Source organism: Apteryx mantelli, chromosome 4, assembly GCF_036417845.1.
Source record: "Apteryx mantelli isolate bAptMan1 chromosome 4, bAptMan1.hap1, whole genome shotgun sequence".
Classification (NCBI taxonomy): Eukaryota; Metazoa; Chordata; class Aves; order Apterygiformes; family Apterygidae; genus Apteryx; species Apteryx mantelli.
Genome location: NC_089981.1, coordinates 76,514,961 through 76,537,872, shown reverse-complemented (window position 1 = coordinate 76,537,872; position 22,912 = coordinate 76,514,961). Strand labels below are relative to the sequence as shown.

The window sequence follows — 22,912 nt, the reverse complement described above, 5'->3', positions numbered from 1 at the left end:
TGCAGTGTACCCAGGTTCTTAGAAATTCCATATCTCCATCTTAGAAAATCCATGTTAACCTGAGAATAGGGCACTTTAGCAGTTTTACAGGCAGAAGAAGCTTTTAACGCAAGTGCCCATAATTCCAGGAGGAGAAGCATTGGTTATTTTGGAAACATGGGCAGTGGGCTCACCTGAGGACTATCTCCATCAGTACAGTAAGGAAGAGCCTTCAAAGCAAGGCACTGCCAGAGCTGCTATGGCTTGAGCACAGATTCATAGCTGGGGTCAAAACAGATTCCTGCACTCAAACGATCAGGCAGAAATGGGAACCGCTGTACACATGCTGGACCACTGAATCATATGGTTTAAACACTCAAGAGCAAACCCTCTCTAGGTAGGCAGCAGCAAGTTACATCACTACAGGTTTGCAGTCAGCTGCTCCATACTGACAGCTGTTTTCCTTGCATTTACTGAGGTCCAGGTCTTCAGGAGAAAGTGCCAATTTAAGACATCTGGACAAGCGCAGGAGGAAGCGTTTTGCTCCCCAGACCTGCAGGGAGTGAGTACACTTGATCGGTTACTCAAGAATATTCACACGTTGTTTGCTGCATAACAGCTGATCTCTGTCCAGTTAACAAATGAACATCTGAAGGAATTTACTCCTATGGTAAGCAAGTTATTGAATGATTATTTATTGATCACTTGAGTGGCCTTTTCTGGAACAGTGCCAATGACGAAGCAATGCAGCAGATGAAAGGAAAAAGGTCATTATCTTACCTGAATTTTTCCCTCCCTCTTCACTGACTTAAAAAGAACAGCAAATTAGATTAGAAATTGCCTCATCTGCAGTACATTTCTGAGGGACTAAAGTTTCCATTGAAACTGGAGTAGGCATGAGGCTGGAAAAACTGTGAAAGATTTTGTTTCCCTAGACCTTTCTCTGGTGCTTTTGGAAGATGTCAGTCAGGCAAGACTTATTCCCCTGGGAAAGCCTTTTTTTATAAAGAAGTAAAAACTTTTCATATTTTTAACCTGCACCCAATTAACCATTGACTGTGGCTTACTATTTTGGCTATCATGGGGCATCTGACTATATGGATCATATTTACAGTAGTAAGCTTAAAGTTTGTTAGTTAAAAGTTCTCTACATCTGCATTATATATAGCAACAACTTCTGAGATTATTTGGTTAAAAGACCTGCAGGATAATGGCATGCTTATAATCCAGCAATGCCTAAACAATATGAGGTTACATCAGTCTTTAAATGTTATTAGTATGCTTAAAGGTACAACATGCACAGGATATACCATTTTAGGGGTTTATAATCTATACTGTCACACCTGATAGCGTGGGAAACCAGTCTGCAGTGCATTATGTGAACTGCCTCACTTGGGGCTCTTTACACCAGAACGGTTTTGGACCTAGCCAGCAGCAAATGCACACTGTGTTCTGTGGTGGGTCGCCTCCATTACCGATGAGTTATTTTATGTATTATGCAGTACTGTAATGAAGATGCAGTCTTCTGTCTTCCCACACTGTGTTCTCTGTGGGAAGTCTTGGGGCAATATTATCAAATAAAACAGTCGTTGCATTGTAGAAGATGAATACAGCCGACTGACTTTCCCAGCAGTTACACTTTAGTGCTACCAAAATACAAAGAAAGAAGGACTACTTGAAGTAATTCTAATGAAACATGAATTTAATATAACATCACAAAATTATACCCCCCAGAATTGCATAGCCTTTGATCTGAAATCCGATGCACTGTAATCTCCACACACATCCTGTTCTAAGAGAAACATTGCAAATATTTAAGGCATCTAACTAGGAGGGAGAATTTATGCCGTATAGTGCCAGTGTATCTGCTGTTTGATGAATCAAGCTTTATTCTTCTATTTCTCCCCTCATCTTGGAGATGCACTCAAAGTGCTTTACAAGCAACTTTCTTCTAACAGTATGGAAATATAGTCACTTCTAGACCATGATAAGAGCTGAAGAACTGAAGGAATAGAGAAAGATCTCAGACTCTGAAAAACTTAATCAAATCCAACTCCTAGGAAAGGGGGCTGGAGAAACATGTGAAATAAAACCCACAGTGGTGCAAAAGAAAAGCCTAATCAGAATCTCATCCCCTCATCAGAAGAAAAGGCACGAGGAGCAATCCTTCTAACTGCCAAAGCCCATCATTCCTGCAAAGGTGAAGTTGTGCTGGTGAAGACCCATGGCAAAGGGCAGAGGGCTCTGCACCCTGTCCCCTGTGCATCAACACTGTGTGTTCGGCAAGCCAGATACTCAGAAAAAGCCAATGGCTTTCTTGCAAGCAAAAATATGATTCCATTCATTTTCTTCAAACCCCTCTCTAACTCTTTTTAATGCTTTCCTCCATGATCTCCCTACTCAGTCAGATAAAGCATCTGGCCTCTAACTATAACTAGCTCTTTAACATAGCCCTCTGTGTAAGCCTCCAGCCTGTGGCATTTACATTCAGAAACAGAAATTATTTTCTTGCATTATAAGTCAACAATAACTTCCCAAGTCTCCAAGACAAAGACATCAAAAGAAAAGCAAAAAAATGTAATTCATTATACAACAGGCCAACATTTACCAGCAGGTTGCATATATCAGATTCTCCATTTTTCCCCCAAAGGTATGAAATCTTTAAACCATGGAACCCCAAGAAGCCCTCAGAGTTGGTCAGGCCAATCCCCACAGCCAAGCCACTGGTCCCCCTGGGCAGCCACTGCTAGACCTTTTCTGACCGTAACACGGAGGCACTGTTAGGGATCAGCAGGGGAGCAAAGATGATGCATAAAGCACGCAAGCAAATAACGAGGGAAACACATGAAGTCATCCCCTTGCCTGTTCCTGTCGCTAGTGATTTGGCTAGCTCTCCAGAGCAAGAAAGGAGAGAAAATAGGCAGATTCCCTTTCTCAGGGAAGGGTAATCACTCCCTGGAGGAAGCGCTGAGTTCCCAGGTTCTGTTAAGCCCTGCAGTAAGAGTTACCTTCATCACCGGCAGCAGTGACATTCCTACAAAATGATGTCAGGGAAGAACTCACCCATTTTAGCTTAGTGATATTCCCACTTTACTGTCACGGGTCATTGCATTTGTTAAATCTAATAGGATGTAAGCCCTAAAGGACACAAACCTTGTCCACATCCCAGGGAGACCCATGACACCTTACACATGAAATAGCCTGGGGGCAGGATCAGGGCCTAATGCTTTTCCCACAGGAGCTAGCATGGGCAAGGAGGGGTGCTGCTCTGTCCCTAACGAACCCCTGGGCTGTGGACGCCAAGGCTGGCCAGGGACACTCATTGCATCAGGTAATCAATGCCAGCAACCAAGCCTGACTTCAATTCACAAAGCAGACTCTTATGAAAGAAACCAATTTAACGCCAAGTCATTTGTCATATTAATGGTCTTACTAAATGACACCATTAAACAAGCCTAAGCAAGAGTTTGGTAATGAGCAAGTCAATGTTATCATTTGCTCTCATTTTGCAGGTTGGCGCAGAACAAACTCTTCATTTTCTGTTGTACAGGAGAACAGATTAAAGAGACATATAAGGAAATCAAATTAGGCATATAAACAAGCTGGCAGGTAAACAATTGTGATTCAGTGGGACAAGAGTCAAACTCTAAAGGAAGGATTGTACTAATTTGAATCGTTATTTTATTTTTATTTTATCTGATTTTAGATTGTTCCCAACATGATCATTAGCAGCCTTCCAAAACACTAGACTGAGCTGAGTACTGTATTCAGTCACTGCATTATAAGGCCTTCTTTAACTCACCTAATCTTAGGATGTAGGTTTGAAAAGGCTCAAGGGAACAGCCACACACAGCTCCCATCACAACAGCAAGAATTTTGGACATGCTAAAGATGGTCCACTCCACTCCAAATAACTTCATCCATTGCAGAAGTCAGACCAGAGAGCAAGTTTAGACTATGGCTTTTATCCCACCTTTCTGAAACTCTGGGATGTTGGACTGCTGGATAGGACCCCTACCCAAGAACGATCCCAACACGTGACAGAGATTAGCAGAGGATTTAGCATCAGACCCATCCCACTTAACCGCAGGCATCTGACTGAAGCGCTTGGTTAAGTTGTCGCTAGTGCTCAGCGTAATTGGCAGAGAGCGACCAGGCCTCCAGTGGCAGCTCTCGGGCCTCAGGAGGGCCGAAGCGCGCCCTGGAAGCACCTCTCTCCCCGACCGCAGAGGGACCCTGCCACGTGCGGGAAGCCGGGGCTGCTGGGCCCTACGGCCCCGCGACGCAGACTGGCATCGTGCTGAATGCAGCAATCCCCCAACACACTTTAAAGAAGAAGCGGGGCAGTACAGTAATATTTCTCAATGCCAGTTCATAACTGTATATTAATTTGGTGTGACTCATTTATTCAAAAGTCAACAATGCCTAGAACTTACATGGATTGCTGCCATTTTTAACTCCCCAGTTCAGTTTAATGCACCATTCAAAAAACCCACATCACTGCTCTGCGAACAAAACTAGTTATTTCCCCAAATGTCAGTCTAGGTATAGCACACTGACTGCGTCTGCTGAAGACACGATGCATTCTCAGATTGTCTGCTCCAGTCTAACATGATTAATTTTAGTCTGCACAAGTAGGTGGTAACATAAAGGGAGAAGCAGTCAGGGAAGCCAGAATCTTTATCCAACTACCAAAAGATTAACAGTAGCTAAACACAATAGTGTCACAGCAGGGATGTACGAAACAAGTAAACAGTAGAAATTGCACATCCCGAGTAATGTGCATAGCACATCCCAAACTGTAGAGTTAGATATATATGGTATGCTGTACTAAGGATGAATGTTCCAGAGGGAACCATTTGTTCAACTCCCAGTTTTTGGCTGAGGATTTATTTAGCGTAAGGAACAATTGTGTATAGAAATGCAACCCTTAAAGCCAAAATTCCTCTGCAAAAGCACCAGAGCATCTTCAATACATGCAGGCATAGACATAAATGCATTTTTTTTCTGATGGCTTCTGCACAAGCAAAATCAAATCCTAGTGCAACATGCAGACGGCAGAATGAACTGAGTGTGCAGCAGGGGCTGTGACTGATAAAATATATGGATATGTGTGCTTGTGTGAATTCCTATTTGCATTAATTCATGCCCACAAAAGCATATGCACAACGTGAGCCTAGAAGAGCAGGTTGAGGGACAAATCCGAGCACATGTTTTGTGCCTTATGCCTGTAACGCACTTTTGCTGTCAACTCTCACGGTGAGAGCATTGCGATGCCTGGGAGTCTTATGATGACATAAAAGTCCCGAGGGAGAACAGGTATCTGTCACGCGCTACCATCACACAGAAGTGTGGGGAAATAAGGGTTAGGAGACGAATGCTGCCCACCCTTTCTGCCGTTATTCATCTACTGCCTTCCTGGTTTTTGCTCTGCATCCACTGACTTTGCTCACCTGCCTTGTGTACTGTTCAGTGAAAAGGGGGGCAAGGGGAAACAGCCCAGATAAACAGAAGCAGTGAATTTAGCAGGTCAAAAGTTCATTGCCAAAATATTTAACACTAACATTGTTAAAATCAACTTATTAAACTTAAGTTCCTGCAAGAAAGAAGCTTTGAGATGAAATTCTTTACATTTAGAATCAAGAAAATTCTGAAATGTGATTTTGTTCCCAATTTTATTTTTTCATTACTAATAAATATAATTACTGTCAATTACTTCTAAGTAGTCCCTCTCCAGAACAATTAAGAAAAAAAATCTATTTCAATTATCATATGATTTTATTAAAACATATGTAGTGTTAGACACAACTACTGCTGCCAAAATGTCTTTTTGCAATCTAATATCAATTTCATAATTTTGAACATAAATATTTAAAAAATAAACTTAACTCCAAAAACTGAATTTTGCCAAAAATCAATATTTTGGGAATTTGCTTCAAGGAACCAGGGGAAAAAAAACAAATGCTGAAATACTCTTAAAAACAAATTTCAACTTTTGATAACCTCAGCTGTACAGAGTTGGGAAAGCTGGCAATCTTTCAAACTTTTAACACTTCATATATGAGAGAAAATGAGTTGCTAAAAACTGAAAGTTTGCCAGAAATTTTTTTTCCTAAAAATGAAAGAAATTTTGGCATCTGAGTGACTCAATTCATGACTGTTTATGTGACAGTTATAAACTTAAAAAGGAAGCTCTTCAGCACAGGCCTGATCTTATGTCTGTAAAGCATCTATCACACTTTGGTATACTAAAAAAATAAAAGAATACTGAAAAAATAAAATCCAAATGACTATTTACTGTCCATTTATACATTCCTCAGAAATCTAGTAACTTCTTCAAGGACTTGAAAACACCATCTTAAAAACACCTGTTGTTCTTTGTTAGCCATAGCTAACATAATTAAAATTTTTAGACACGTCCACTTTACGATAGTTTCTTGATCTTAAAAGATCTGATTAAAATGGAAGACGTTCTCATTTTGAAACTCATGTTTCTGCAAGGCACCTCAAAACTATCTCAAAATCCTGCAAAAAATCCTACCCTTTGAGGGGAGAGATGAAACAAAAAGATGTAAACTGGGGGGCTTTTGGAAGAAAGTCAAACTCATCATAGGAGTTAAGCCGATGACCACATCAGGCCCATATTTACACTCCAAACAACTGAATTCTGAGATCTCGCTAGGTGGCCTAAAAGGCCTGAGCAGGTATTATAGACCTTTAGAAGTCAGAGAGCTCTGCACCCTTCAGGTACAGGTAGGAACGGGGACTGTTGGCCAGATTCCCCCCAGAAGTCTCCTGCTGTAGCGCAACTACAGCCGAAAAGGTTCAGGCTGAAAAAGCCAGAATTCAGTCCTCAGTATTTCTGAATGCAGCACAGAATGCAGGACAGTTCTTGCTCTTTGATGACTTTTGCTTTCGCCAACTTAGTAGCATGAATGGAAATATCAAAAGAAAAAAAAATTTTACTACAAACATACATTTTAATACGACGTGTTTGTATTTTGAAGGTTGTCAGGAGACGAGTGTGATCGCCATTTAAAGGATATTTGTGGTCTCACAAACTGATATCATGTGGACAGTTAGTTCTATACTTCAGAGGGCTGATGTCTAACGTCAATGAGCACCGCACTGAAACTTGGAGGGCAGCAAGTGATGTAAATCTTGAATAGCTACGCTTTCAAACGAAAATAAAGCTGTGGGGTAATTTTCTCAGGAAAAAAAAGACACAGTGTGAGTCTTGCTTTCTGTTCCCCCTGCCCAACAGTTACAGAGAGGTCACAGGCATGTAACTGAGGGCAGGGCTTAATCCAGACACTGTAGACCAGAAACTTTATTTTGGGCCTCTGTCAAGCTATTGAAATGAAAATTTCACAAAACAGTAACTTTCACTACAAACTTCAACTGCAGTCAACATAATATTTATGAACAACATCTACCAATGTCCAGAATTTAAGCCTTTGCATCTTATCTTGTCAAATAACCAAGAAGCCACACACTCTTCTTTTAGAAAGCTGGGCTAAAATAGCGAACGGTTGTAGCTGACACCTAACGCACCGGAAACACAAGCTCTGAGTTCTACCTCAGAAGTTTTTATAAAACGTTGATAATTTTACTCTAGCTTCTGTTTATTTAAGGTTATATTCTGTCATCTTACATGTAATAAAACACATAGGTAAATCCACATAAATCACTGGGGCTACCTGCCTACCTGGGCATTCTCAAATATTTAACTATTGATTTTCTATCATGAATTAAGACACCATGAAAAATTGGAAGGAAGAAGAATAAAGCCTGAAAACATGGACGGTTCCTACCACTGCAAATATTGACCTGAAGACTGTCTATCAGAGACCAACTTTCTCTTTATTATAATGTGTTTTAGAATGACATATGATCCAACACAACTGCACCTGGTGACACAAGCATCATAAAATGGCACAGATTAATATAGAGCACAGTGGCTTCTAATTTACCTCCATCCTGTGAATTCATGATATTCAGAGCAAACAGCATCGCATTGGAGAACGTGGTAGCCTCTTCTTTGCTTGCAAAATTCAAGCCATAGACCTGCCGTGCATCGCGCCATTGATGAAAGGTAGGTGTTGCTTGATTGTATTTCAGTCCTTTCACAATTGAATAATTAATCACTACCTGTGATTTGAAAGAGAGAGGTGAAGGTTAAAAATAGCTCTCTTTTCAGTGGAAAAAGAAGGTCAATTAAACTGGCAATACAGTTCATGCGGTGAATCCATAGACGGCTGCACTGTGAGGCAGTGTGAGTTTTGATGACAAAAGACACAGATCTGGGGGTGAGATTTACAACAGTTCAAATTCAGCCTCGGGGACTTGCAAGCTAGTTTTGCAAAATCTATTACCTGCTCGTGTTTTCTACAGTACCTCTGTGAGATACAGCTGCGCATATATTGCAGACAGATGTCAAGAGTCAGTGCCAGCAGCTGTTGCCATCTTTTGGCCGAGGATCATGCATGGTTGTCAGAAAAGGAGAAAGACAGAGTTCTTGGCACTATCCCTCCCCTCAAGCACATAAATGTTTGACTCACTGTACCGGCTTTGGTGTTTTCCTCCTCCCTTGCACCTGATCACCAGCAGCTTTTCATGCTGAGAAAGTTCTTGTCTAGAATCAGATAGGCAGCAACAAAACCAGACGACAAAGTGCTTCCTCTCCCACCTCCTCCCTTGCTGTACGTGCTATAATTTCTAGTCAATGGTATAATTTCCAGTCAAGGGTGTTTCTGCATGATTTGATTTAATCTGCTAAATACAATGCCATGTTTACCCTTGGCAGGGCACGCTGGATACCAAGGTACACAATACGCACGCGATCAAACCAGAAACCTCCAAAGCTGAAAGAGTAAGCTGCTCTAGCCCGAACTGGAGAGGCAGGACCTGTTGCCTGCAGCACTGGAAAGCCGGATGGACAGGTCACAGGGACAGCACCCCAAGATATCCAAGGAGCAGCAACAGCGGACACTGTGCCTGGCCTTGGCGAGACAGAGCAGCAACAGTGGGCAAAGGAACGGAGAGCCGAGATGCCCCACATCTCCACCAGCCCCAGGGAGAGCTGAAAGAAAATGACTCTGGGTGTTTCAGAGAGCAAACAACCTTCCCAGGCAGGGCACCTGCAGGGACTCCAGGCCTCTTCAGGCCAGCACCAGCTTGTTGCTCCCGTAACAAGCCCTGTACCCAGCATTCATTGTTACAGATGGATCCTACACACCAGCAAACTCACTAATGGGTCTTTTTTGCTGTCTGATTTTTACAGTACTTTGGAAATGGAAAGTTCTACGTTAATGCTATTGCTCCTCAAGGAGTAAGGCATTGGCTTTTTCTCAAGAGCAGGAAAAGTCCGGGACTTCGTTATCAGCTTGGGGCCTGCAGCACTCCCAGCACTCAAAGCCCTGGCACCACCAGCAGCCGAGCCTTCTCCAAAACACAGTGGTTATGGCGTAGCAGCTCAAAACTGCTACAGTTCGGGCCAGATTCTCTATTCCCATAAGCAGGCCCAAACCTGACCGACTTTAATAACTTACAGCAGTAATAAATTAGTCCTTTAACTTTAAAAAAAATGTGGTTCAGTTTGTATTGCAAGAATGCTGTCGCCATTTCACTTCTGGCTTGGGCTCAAATTTGGGAAGTTCCCTCTTCCCCAGGGCACTGCCCTAGCCACATCGCCACGCAAACCCCTCTGGAGGTATGACTCACTTCGCCTTGCACCCTCCTCCCCATCATTTCAACTCTGAGATCATGCTGAGCTGCAATCACTTGAAATAAAATCATCATTTTAAATCCTCAGCTGATCATGATTGAATTGGGAAGTTACGCCTTGCCAGCTAAGCCATGGAGGCCGATCCGAGGCATGTTTCTGCCTCTGTGAACCTCCCGCATGCGGTTTAAGCTAACGCATTTTACTTCACCTTTATAGCAGGCTTCACACATTCACCTTTGTAACAGGCTGGGTTCCAATTAAGCTGACAAGCTGCAATACAGCGGTAAATTGCTTGCTTGCGACTGGCTGAAAATTCACTAAAATAAAATGAACGCTGCCTAGAAACATTAAAGCTAATGACGTCAAATGATTATAATACTGATCTGGCCATAGCTCCAAAACCACCCTGGCCTCTGTGGCTACTTCAAAGCTTCAAAAAGCTACTTCGGTGTTTTTGAGGATTACCGATTGTGCCAGCATGAGTCGAGGCTAACGTGCACGTCTGTGCAGAGCAGCGAGAGGAGTTCATTTGCTGCCAGGCTTTAACTTAACCCTGCTGCATGCAGGCACGCAGCGAGCATGTCCCTCAGGACACGAGGAGAACTGGAGGTCCGAGCACTGCTTCCCAGTGCTGAGCGTGGTGCTGAAGCCCTCCCAGTCTAAAAACCCCATGTCTTTGTGGCGAACTTTTTAGATACAATCAGCCAGAGGACAAAATAAACACTGATAACTAAGTAGCATGGGAAGAGGTTATCATAAACTGTAACGTGTGCAGCAAAAAAGGGCTAGAAAACAGAAAAGCAGCTAGAAAAAGACAATGAAAGGAGCCTACAGAAGAAGACTTGGAGGAAAAAAAAAGATGATGAAAATGAAAGCGGCAGAGATTATTAGAGATGTAATAAAAAGCAACAAAAATTAAAAGGGAAACATAAAAGGCAGGCAAGGGTGAAGATTACTCTAGTCTGCACCTTGCCAAAAAGCATGTAATAAAGGTTAAAGTTGTTCCTGTGTGGTATTATCAAGTTACATATTTTCAGCTAGTTTCTCAACTCTTGGAAATCTGCGTAGCTTCATCTGCTTCATTATATGCCAATATCACATATCAGCTGAAAATCAGTCCTTTTCAGAAAAAAATGGCTTTCCTGGCAAAACAACTGCTTTTAATAAAGCCCCACTTTCACTGCAATTTAGCACAACCTGAGAGGAAGCATGAAATGGCTTACACAGAGAATCAATTTTACTGAAATTCATTTTTGTTCTTGTTAAATGCAAATACTTAGCAAGTCTAGAAAGCTTATGACTCCACACTAGAACGATATAAAGTATACTAAAACCTGAATCTGCAACTTTCAGAACATTTCTTTGAATATTAATATACTATACTACCTTGAATTTGCTTCATTCATAATACAGGATTTTTTTAAATCATGTTTAAAACTAGTATTTTCTTTTAGACAGTTCTAAGTAACTAAGGTAACTTGTACTATTTTTTGTTTGTTTGTGGGAGGATTTTTAGTCTTCAAACTCTAGAAAAATATATTCTTATATCTGTTTCCTTCTGAATTCAGTTGCTTTTGGGTGACAAGCATCCTCTTCATAAGTAACAGCATTTGCAAGCAAATATAATGTGAAAGTTAATGCAAAACATTTAAAATACAGATCAGGATTCAAGTTTCAGATATATTCTACCCTTTAAATTGTATACTCTGATTAAGACAGACCTCTAGCATATATATACATGCATAGTTCAGGAGACTTTCGCTTGCGAGTTTTACACCAGTTGTTTAGCTGCGTCGTAGACTGTACCCACCTGAAAACCATTTGCATTCACCTGCTGGCTAGGTAAAATGGACAACTGTTGGCATGGCCTCTTCCAGACCTATAGTGATTTTCAAAGCTCACTAAGCAGCCACTGTACTTTATTTACTTTTAAAAATATCTTGTATTTTTAAAATGGAACTAAGTTAATATATTGCCTTTGCTCTACTGAAAAGGATAAAAACAGAGGCAAAAGATAACGCAGGTGGTTCAGAAGTGCACTCCACATAGCTGAAAGCCAATGTGCTAAAGAAAAAATATATTTCTATTTGAGTTTTCCTTTTTCAAACTCGTAACAGCGCATACGGACAGCGTATGAAAAGCATAATAACATCTCCAGGAAGCAGCTCAAGCAGCCTTTGAAAGTGGCTCCACGAGGCAGCTCAGCGCTCTCCGCCCCCAGGAAATCACCCATGTTTTCCCCGGCTCCTGTGCCTGCGCGGTGAGCTGCCGAGCGGCCGGAGGAGCTCGGCTCTCGTGCCGACGCACCGACCTCACGCGGCGCCCCCAGACTCCTAAACTCCTGCCCTGAAATGCTAACGGGATTCGCGCGTAGCATCGCTATTTTAGGTGCGGGTATTTTTGTTCTCTAGGATATGAATGTGACAGTTCTTCTAACGAGGGGGCCGACCGGCAGGTGCAGCGATTGCTGCCGCTGGCGAGGGCTGCCGCAGGGCTGAGCGCCGCCGCAGGGCTGAGCGCCGCGCTGCGTTGGCCAAGGAGAGCCGGATCCCAGCCCCAATTATGCAAATCCCACCTAATGCCCGGAGAGGGCCCGCGGACTTAGGCCAGCGTCAATCAGATCAGAGCGCACACCTAGGATTTTAAAATGCATTATGAGGAACTAATTACGTATCATGGCATTGGAGCTATCACACTTTATGGGATGGGCAATGGAGAGTGATTCTTTTTTTTTTGGTATATGTAATACTAAGAATGAGCAAAAAGTAGATTAAGGGAAGCTGAGAGTAAAACCTGCAGTACAAAATAAGATTCATTTCACAAGTGAAAAAGAGGGGGGAAAAGATCATATTAAATTCTCCCTGGCAATTACCAAAAGTTCTTTTTTACAAGTAAAGAACAAATAAATAGTAATAAATGGTGCTACAATCCGCGCACAAAAGAAACCATATAAAATCTGAATGATTGGAGTAAACAGAAACTAATAGGCGCCTTGCAGGGAGCAGGAAATGTTGCTAGACTGCATTAACTATATAACTGATGGTATCGACAGAGACCAAAGGTTAATTCACAGGAAACTTAGTACAGTTACTCACTTGTTGATCTTGCAGTTTAACTCCAACTACTCTAAAGGTGTTAGTGGCAATGTTGTGGTATATGTTGATTCTGCTGAATCCCTGCTGTCCAGGTTTGATTGGCACCCATTTCTTACTGGTATCGTCATAGACCATGACTGAAGCCCGGGCTTGGCAAATACTCTGTTCACTGGAGAACAAACACAACACAAGCAGAGGAAACAGTGAATTTGCTGTCTACTACCAGACACATCTCAAGGAAAAGACAACAGAAATTATCAAAGCTATTTAAAATGTGTATCTTATTAAAAGTCTGCTAATCCTTTCAATACAGGCACTTCACAATCTGCTTGTTAAATTAAAGCTTGAACATATGTGTTCATACACTTAAAAAATCTCCAGCACACTGCTGTTTTGAACTGATAATCTATTTTATATACAAATATTAGGCCCTAAGGAATAACTTGCATCACACACATTTTATGAAAATTGTCCAACAGTATGAATGCTCCATTTATTTTATGTACCTATTGGCAAGTGAAGCTTTTCACATTTGTATGAAAACTTAACAATATTTTATAGCTTACTGACAAAATAACATGACATAAAAAGCTCAGCCACACATTTAAAATTGGAAGTAAGCAGACCTTGAACCAAAAGCCACGTTAGGTAAACTGAAGAAATCAATTATGTTAATCCAGCTAATGTCTAATACTCAGACCCGGTGACGCACTCGGAAGTCCAAGAATAAATATACAAAACACACAAGAACTCTTTTTTCTTTCATCCTACGAGCAAAGAAAATGGAAAAGGGAACCCATAAATTCATACATTTCCGTGTTAAAGCACATAGCCATTATTTTATATAGCGTTAATACATAAATATTTTTGTTCCGCAGAACCACAGAAATTTGTAATTTCTTTATGTCTTGCTTGCATATTAGTGACAAATATATTAGTATACTAGACAAGTTGTGCACATCCAGATTCATACTAAAATGCATCTTTTATGTAAAAAAAGAAAAACTGGCAAATATTGTTGAGGTGACAGGTCAATATGGATCATAGTGCTTTATGAACACCACTGGCATTTTTGGAATGCCATTCAGGATTTTAATCCTTTCTATTCTGAATTCACAGCAACTCTACTTATACAAGAGGAAATAAGAGTTCTTCTATGAGGAAAAATAAATCTTCTAAACTTTGGAGTTTTGAGACCTTTGAATATAGCAGGGATTTCCTATGAGCAAATAGTGCAGGACAGACCTAAATAAAACTGTTATGGTTTGTGTCTTTCATAAACCTTAAATTCATAACCATCCTATTATCTATAGCCCTATATGTTTTTATACATACCTCTTTTTCTTAGTCCAAGCTATATTAAATAATTTTCAACAATGCAGTATCAAGCGTAACCTGCTTTGCACACAAATCCTTTTTTCCCCTCGTTGCATACACTGCTTTGCTTTGATTTTGTCTCAGCGATGCCTCACTTTCACACCAATACGTGAGAAGCTCCTCAGTGGAGCTAAACCGTATCACTGCATTGCCACTGCAGCCAAATTACACCACTTGTAAATTATGCCAACTGTTGAGAAACTAAGACTGCTCAACCCCATCATTGTCATCATTTTAATGAAAGGGAGCACATTACTGTAAGTATTAAGAGGATCTAGATACATTACAGCAGCAATTTTCAATCTTTCCTGATTCATGGGTCTCAAAAAGATGATTTCAAAGGCAGATGCATACCCTGTTGTAAATTAAAGCCTACTGACGCTTGGCTTGCTTCATCAGTCTGCACAGAGCCGTTCAAGGAGTCCACAGACTTGCTCTAGGCTGCGGGCAAGAGCCTGAAGGCGCTGGGGTTTGCAGAGGGAACAAGGACATGTGGCAAACATCTCCATAAAGAACAAAGCAAGAAAATTCAGAACAAAGTGTACTTTTATTACACACCATGGAATCACTAGAACATATAGGAAATATATTCAGATCAGCCTGAAAGACTAAACATTATTTTATTTATATACTTCAGGATTTATAAAAACAAGCTCTTCCACCAGTTGCTGTTGTTTTGTTCTGCAAGACAGGGACTGCCTTATTATTTTCTGTTGTACCACAAAGAGTCAGAAATCTTCAGTCAGTGCATTTAAGAATGACATACTTGTTGTTTAGCAGCTTGTTAAACCTCTGGGCATATATGAAGCAATCACAAAACTTCCATTGCTTCAAAGTTTCTTCTGAAAATCCAATCTCTGCTGTTTATAAATGAAAACAGCGCAGACTGTGGAGACAGGGAGAAGGCTTCCCCTTTTGCTCTTCACCTCCTCCCCTCCCTTTCTTTCTAATTCCAACACACGATTGCATGTAAAAGCACCAGTGGATCAATAACTGTCCAAACCAGGCGGGAAGCTCGGAGCCTGCAAACACTTGGGATTCGTTCTGTAGCGACTCAGCGCCACGACGTCAAGAACAGACCCCAAAGTGCAATGCATCTGCTCCCAGCAGACAAATGTTAATAACTTCTCCAAGATATCCGAAGAAGGTCTGCACCTTTACTGATGTATTTACCCAGCAAATACCTCTACATTACTTTTTTTAAAGTAAACTGGTGTCTTGTGGCATCTCTCCTATGGCTGTAGTCTGAGACGAACAGCTGAGGGATTTGAACTCACTCCAGTGTGCCTAAATCTCCTGCAAGAGCAAGACCCACACCAGACAGGCAGGAGTGGGTCTTCCAAATGATCTGGAGGACAGTCACCCTACCTGGTTTCAAGGACAGGGATTAAGGGAAAGAAATACACCAGCAAAAAAAAAGTACACTGGATTTTCTTTGCCTTGTGGATGTGGAAAGGCTAAAAATAGCCTCCAGTGTGGTGCTGTAGCTGGGTGCTGCCCACCTGCTTGCATCTAGTCCCACCTGCAGGTGTAGAGCTGGCAGGAAACGGCAGCCTGCCTGGGGCCACGGCAGCCCCTGCCCCGGTGAGCCTGCAGGCTCCCAGGAACCGCAGTCCCTGTAAGCATCACACTCAGCCAGCGTGACACTGGGCCCTGTCCCTAAAGCTTCATCAGTCACTACAAGCCTCGATGTACTAAAGTAAGCAGGAGTGTGCCAGTGGTTTCATCAGAGCATGCCTGGGACCCAACATATGGACCAGATTTTGTTTGCATTTGAGATGAGGTTTGGAACCCACAGTTATCAAGGGCTCCTTAATTAGTCAAAAGTAATTCAATTATCCTTCCTTACAACAAAGAGAGTGCACCTAACCATACCCGAATGAGGGCCTTATCTTGGTATTATTCACAATACCACACCTGGATTCCAATGAATACAGCAACTTTGCTGTCAAGAGCTGCAGAAAAAACCCCCCACTACAATCCCTTGATGGAAATACAGATGTAGGCCCCCAGAGCAATATTTAATGCATGACAACCAATTGTTACCGTAACATAAAACAACACATCAAGCTCAATTCCTGCTCTCCCTGCAGTCAATTGAAGTTCTTCATCATTCATTTAAATGGAAACAGGATTAAGTCTGTTATCTGGCCTCCAGTGAAATAACAGAAAGGAACATAAAACAAGCACAAGGGGTATCCTTTCCTGCAAAGCACTTCATCAATCTTTCAAAACCTAAAAGGCCTCCAGAGACCCGTTTCTAGCTTACTGTCTCACCCTAAATGGAGGTGTAGCTCTTTATGCTCGAAAACTCTTTACTCATCCTACCCACAAAACAACAACTATCCCACCACCACGTTAAGGGGCTTCCCTGCAGACAGTTCAGAAAATGTTCGATCCAAATCTTATAAAGATCAATGAGAATCTTTCTATTATGCTCTGTGGATTACATTGTTTTAAATGTAAATCAAATAACATTGGTTTCACAAAGCTCCAGCAAAATTTTCTCTTATTTTGTGGACCACACACCATTGATACTTATGTCAACTACACGTAACAGGTAATAAAAATGGTTTTAGTCGCACTGTTGTGCATACTCAATACTCCTTCTCCATGAGAAGAGTCTGGTGAGTATCATTATTTATAAAGTCGAGACTAGCTTCAAGAACTTGCCCTGTTTTCCTATGAATATACATAAGTTATTGAAAAATGGATATATGTTGGAGAAGATTCAGCAAGTTTCACACACCATTCCAAATATTACTAATTCCCCTACTCATTTTTTAAGTTATGTTAAGATGCAAGCTATCAGACTCTTTTTTATCTGCCTGGGTTTCCATCATAGACAATTATATGAAAGATAAAAATTCCATCACGAAGAGGTCTTAATTACAAAGTAGTTCAGGCTCCACAAGACCACTGCCATGCATACACTCTTAACATCAAAACCAGTGTGCTGCAGCATGCTGTAAGGTAGATTTGAGACATCTTATTTACATTGCGGGGGGCATCTGCCTAGGGACCCCTGTACATCCGACTCCTAATACCCATGCTTATCTATTCTGAAAGCATTTTCTCCTGAATGCTCCCCTCATCTGTGGGATGGTGAACCTCTGCAACAGGACCACTTGTTCGCTTGAAGGTAGAGCAAATGTGCTTAACTGCATATCTGATAGAAGCAGACTGCACTGGGAAATCCTTCGTTGACAGCTGGTTCCTAAAATCCAGCATCCCATCATTGAGATTTATACTGCTTCAGTCCAGTAAATTCTATACTTATCCAAAATATCTGAGAAGTTCTGTCTGAAGCTGGTCTCCAAATCTGATGAAGTTCTTAGCCCTGTAATATTTTTTCTTGTTAAAAAAAACCAAGCAAACTTGCTGCTGATACTGCTTGCTTTATTTTGTGTAGCCCATTTTCACCAACACTCTTCTGCCTTTTCTGTTTTGAGTTTGTCTTTACTGCAGTGCAAGTTACCTAATTTGGAGCCAACCCTTCCTGAAGTAGCCTAGCTTCAGTGAGAGCAGTCAGGCAACACAACACTCGGGCTGCACGGCACGCTTGGCCCTGCAACATGTACTTGCTGCATCCTTCTTACATTACTAGCTCCAGTGTCAACAGCATTTCCATCCCCAAATGAGTCACTTCAAGCTTAAAGGTACATCCTTAAATGTATAAAGTACATTTAAAAGTACAGAGACTACTACATTTGGATAGCAGTTAGAGATAGCCCTGAATTATACCTCGAGCCAGTGCTGCAATGAAGGTAACTTCATCCGGAAGCGCCTACTCTTCCTTCTGCACAGAACTTGAAAAATGCAGCTCTGTTCTTTCTAGCTATTAGTAAACTTATGACTGACAAGGACTCATAGACAAAAAAGAGTCGCAAAGGAGTATGGAAAAGATAACATGGGGAGTCTCAGGGAAGACACCTGTATTTTTTGTGGATTATCACATGAGCCTTCATTGACCTGCTTGATGTTACCTGTCTGACTGCAGGTAATTAAATAGGAGGAGGAAACATGACAAGAAATGAAACAATGACATAAATGACCGTGGAGGATGGAGGACCGTGGATCGAGGAGAAGTCCTCCTGCTTCACCCTGCCTAGGCCAGTGGCATTATTCAAATATAAAAGCAGAAAGCACAGACCTGAACCATGAAAGACTTGGCATAGCGAATAAACAGGAAAAGGGAGTAAACCATAAGGGTTGGAGGTAAGCCTTTGCGAGAGAGACTCCAAAGGGTCTCCAAAGCTTTTCTCTCTCTCCCACCCCAGCCTGAGAAAAAGACGACCAAGCTGCACCGGTCTTTCATTAACCTCCCTGTTTTCTCTACTTACAAGGTATCTTCCTGTGGATAAATGCTTTTGAAGAGCTTGTCTTTGAGTCACCGTGCCCACTGAAGGCTCCGGGGCAGGGGCTGCTGCGGCACTGGGCTATCGCAGCCGGACCCGGGGAGGCTGTCGGCACCCAGCGCTGCACCAGCCTGCCCAGCAGGCTGCCCCTGGAGGGGCAAGAAGGGGGTTAAACTACACTTTCTCCCACAGCCACAGCAGTGCACTGCAGCTTTTGGAGGACCACAGAATCTCGCTCATGAAAGATGTAATAAAATGTCTGTAAATCACCAACTGCCCAATTAAACGCCCAGGTCTGTGGGCTCCCAGTGGAGCGCACCACTTGGACCAGGAGACTCGCAGTACCTTCATATCTACAGACACAGCTGTTTCCCTGGGGCAGAATTTCGCTTGGTGTAAACTGTGAAAGCTCCCCTGATGGGAATCAAACTATCATGCTTCAAACCCACTACAGAGCTAACTCTTTTTAACCTGCTCATGATTCGCTCCCCTTCAAAGGAGCTGAAATCCAACATTCTTAGAAAATGCAAACAGATACCTTTGTGAACATTTACCTTAGCTTTAATTTCCTTTTCCCATGCATTTTCTTTCCTTTTTCCCCACATTAAAGATCATTTTTTGAACTGATCTAATGATCCCTATTGGTATCAGAAATTGTTAACATTTCTTTATCTGAGACTTGTCCCGTCTGGGAGCAAACCATCAGCACACAGAATGGGGGAGAGAACTCACAAGCCATTTAGCACAGCTCACTCTAATTGTCCACTGAGCCTGACTACAAAAAGTCACAGTCGTGTGGTTAAACCTGACATGCAAGACTTAGATGCTGATGCTGAATTAAGAAGCTGACAGAATTCTCCTGCTGTTAGTTTTAAAATAGCTAGTGTAAATACAAAATCCTGTATACGAAGATGTGTGGTCTGTGTGATATATATCTGTGTTAACCTCAAAATTAGCAAGCTGTAGGTCATGTTCCTGCAGCATTTAAAGTGAACTGCAAACTCTGATGGACTGATATGCTGACCAGATTTTATGTGGTTTCATTACAATAAATTGGGGTGGGGGAAAGAATTTCAGTTGCCCTCTCTGCTGGCTTTGCTCACGAACCATTTCTCGTTGGGAGCCTCACTTCTGCACCACCACGTCAGTCAGGCTTGTGACCCCAGCTGGGAACTCCTGCTTCGAACTCAACTTCCCTCTGAAGCAAACCCGCAGGACTCACCACAGCACAGTCCTTCCCCGTCTCCATCCCAGGGCGCCACTGAGCCTATTTCTCCAGCAACGCAGCAAAACTTCATCCTGAAACTACAGCATTTAGCCACTGACCAACCTAAAGGACAGTGCAAACCTATAGGGGTTTTACATATAGATGAGTGCTGTTCATCTTCAGTGACGTGCAGAGCTCTGATTATTTTCTAGCGGACATTTAGAAAAACGGTAGTCACAGTCTCACATATAACGTGGGGGGAATGACAACCACTGCCTCCATTTGCTTGCCTGAGCTCCCTTTCTCGGGACCCCCTCAAAAAGTAATGCATGGGCCCCATGGCCGAAAGTCCTCAACTTGCACCCATTCTTTGTTGTCTGCCCGCGCAGAGACCGCCACGACGGTACATCTGTTCCCCTCACCAGCCTCATGCAAAGCCCAATTCACAGGGTCTCCTGCTCTCCTTGCCAGGACGCGTGGAGAGCTGCCGCTGGAGCTCGGCTCTGGCTGCACCACCAGTGGGAGTGGAGCCTTTGGCACCGAGCACCTGCCTGCAGGTGCCTGGCCTGCGCATCTTCTCCACTGCTAAACTCCAGCATCTAAACAGTTTAATATTAAATAGCTACAAGAAAATTGTGCATATACAATGCCTCTTTCATAAGCAGCTCTCAGAAAGATTGACAGTGTTAAATAAATTAAGAGTCATGACACGCCTGCAAAACAAAGGCATATTTTACAGACTCGGAAACTGAAATACCTGGTACCTACAGCAGGAACGAGCACAACACGAACACCAGTTCACCTCCATAAGGAAGAGTATTTAAGAATTATTCTTCTTTCTGCTAGCAATGAGACATTCATTCGAATTATCACTATTTTGCTGGCATACCCACTGGGAATTGCCATTTCCAGTAACTGCTCGTTGCAGACATCCATTCCAGACACTTCAGCTGGAAACCAAAAAAAGAGACACCCTCAAGAGGCATCCAGCTCTCACCCGGAGCCAGGACTCTAGGAGATTAGCTGCTAAATTTGGGAAAATTCATGCAGTCCTGGCATGACCAAAGAAACATATATCTTTCTGTCACACCTCAGTGCTCTTGAGTGAGAGAGATGTAAGTGAGAGGAAATACAAAAAATAACTTATGTATGCAAAAAGCTAATGCAGGGGAAGAGCAGTTTCACACTGGCCCCACCATCACTGCATAATCGCTCAGTCCTGCAGTGCCACCAGTGAAAGCCAGCGGAGAATCCTGCCCTCTCCACGTCCAGCGCAACAGCTGAATACCCGATCTGCCAGTTAGGGCCAGTGGAGTGGCCGCAGATTTATGCCTTTGTAAGCCGGCACATCTGTTTAGTTTCTATTCCTGAGTATTTGATACTACTTGGTGGAGTTGATTTTAACCCATCACTTTCTGGCATGTTTTACAAATTAAAACATAAGAAGCTAAACAATCCTAAGGGAAACGCCACTCACAATTATCTCAGCTCAACACCTTAAAAAACGCTTTAGCAGAACAGCTCTGCAGTGGCAGTGTAGTGATTCAGAGTCAGAAATGCCATCATGGCCAAACAGCCAGACTCTCAGAGACACGCTAGAAAAGAAAGAAACTTTCCCTTGAACTTCCACCTGTTCCAGCAAGGTATGGTGACTTCTGTCTCCTAATGGAGAAGCTCCATTGCTCTATTAATGCTTTAAATCATGCAACATTTCTTGCTACAGTGAAGAGCGGTTCACTTTCAGGTTTTGCATATCACCTTGAAGATACACTTCAGGAGTTCCCAAAACCAAATATCATGTAAATGTTCAGAAGTTCCTAAAAATAAACATTAAGTAAATGCCCTGGGGAGACACTAAGAACCCAATTAGTGTATAAACACACACTAAGACAAAACAGTAAAAATCAACTTTACTAGACCAGGTTGCTATTAATACGGACTATTTCCCTTCACCATTAAATTACAGAAATAAAAACAAGATGTAACTCATCTTGTAAATACACTGCATGCAAAACCTGACACTGAACTGTCAAATGAAAATACATGATGGAGTGCTCTCAGTCATGAACCAGTCAAAGGCATACTTCAGTGGAACATTATTTTAAACAAGAGTTTTAAAGATCATAATCATAACTAATAATCAGAGAGGCACACTCATAAGCGAATACAACAAATCAACATAAAGGTCTTTTACTGAAGCTGGTTTCTCTTTAATCCCCAAAGAAATGCAAATAAATCTGGGACAATTCCTCTGGATTCAGTGGAGTCACACCAGGAATGAATGCAGCTCAATGAATCAAGTCAGCTGCTCCCTCACTACCAGAAGCAGCATATTAACGTATTATTGCCATAAAAACTTAATTACTGTTTTATAAAATTATACATTATCCTATGATGCTATAACTAAAATGCAGACCATGTGCATGTATGACAATACATTCTTTCCTGTCTATTCACTCCCATCAACTCTGTTCAACAAAATCACCGTCATTAACAGTACGGTCCTCAGATACTTACGTGCCTGCCATTGAGGAAGAACTGGTCAGGTAATCCCAGAATAGTATATGCTCAAATCTGGCACGTGCAGTGGAAGCTAAATACCCTATTTCACCAGATTATAGAGCAGAATACAAATTTGGCAGCGAGACAACCCAGGAGTCTACGAAGGCTTATAACCAAAACAGGAAAAGGAAGCTTTATCAAGAAAGCAAAAGGGCAGGAAGCAACACTTGCATGGGAGGGGCAGGGGAAGGGACTGTAAAGAAGAAATGTGTTATTTCTTTCAGCTGATTTACTGAACAAAAGTCCAAACAGTATGGATTAAGATTAGATGGGCTGCCTTTTCCTCATTGGTGGCATGGATATTAAAATCCTTTCACTTATTTTTCCAAGGCACAGGTTCACTCTCCAAGAAAAAGAAAAAGCAAACAAACCTAAGACCCAGAGAAATTACCATTAGTCATTCAAGGCAGGGAAACAAGTGGGCATGGTGCATAACCAAACCCAGAGGCCCTGTCTGCACCAGGGCCCCTCTCCGACCTCACAGCCAGTCTCACACTCTTGCTGGCTGGGGGCCAGCTCCAGCCCAAAAGTTGAATTAGCGTGGCACTGTGCCCAAGCTACTATACTCTGACTCTCAGCTAACGTGGCAATACAGCTTTTCGGCTCA

At 42.2% G+C, this 22,912-nt stretch overlaps 1 protein-coding gene across 2 annotated transcripts in view; it reads right to left on the bottom strand.

Moving 5' to 3' along the window:
- Positions 1–22,395, bottom strand: part of EVL (Enah/Vasp-like) — an 83,025-nt gene extending 60,630 nt beyond the window's left edge. For both annotated transcript variants that reach the window (XM_067294963.1, XM_067294964.1), the window contains exons 1-3: positions 22,261–22,395; positions 12,802–12,970; positions 7,953–8,130 (exon numbers count right to left, since the gene is read on the bottom strand). In XM_067294963.1, the coding sequence (XP_067151064.1) occupies positions 7,953–8,130; positions 12,802–12,970; positions 22,261–22,271 (358 nt within the window). In that variant the 5' untranslated portion in view covers positions 22,272–22,395. The remainder of the gene's footprint in view (positions 1–7,952; positions 8,131–12,801; positions 12,971–22,260) is intronic.
- Between the last annotated feature and the right edge of the window lie 517 nt (positions 22,396–22,912).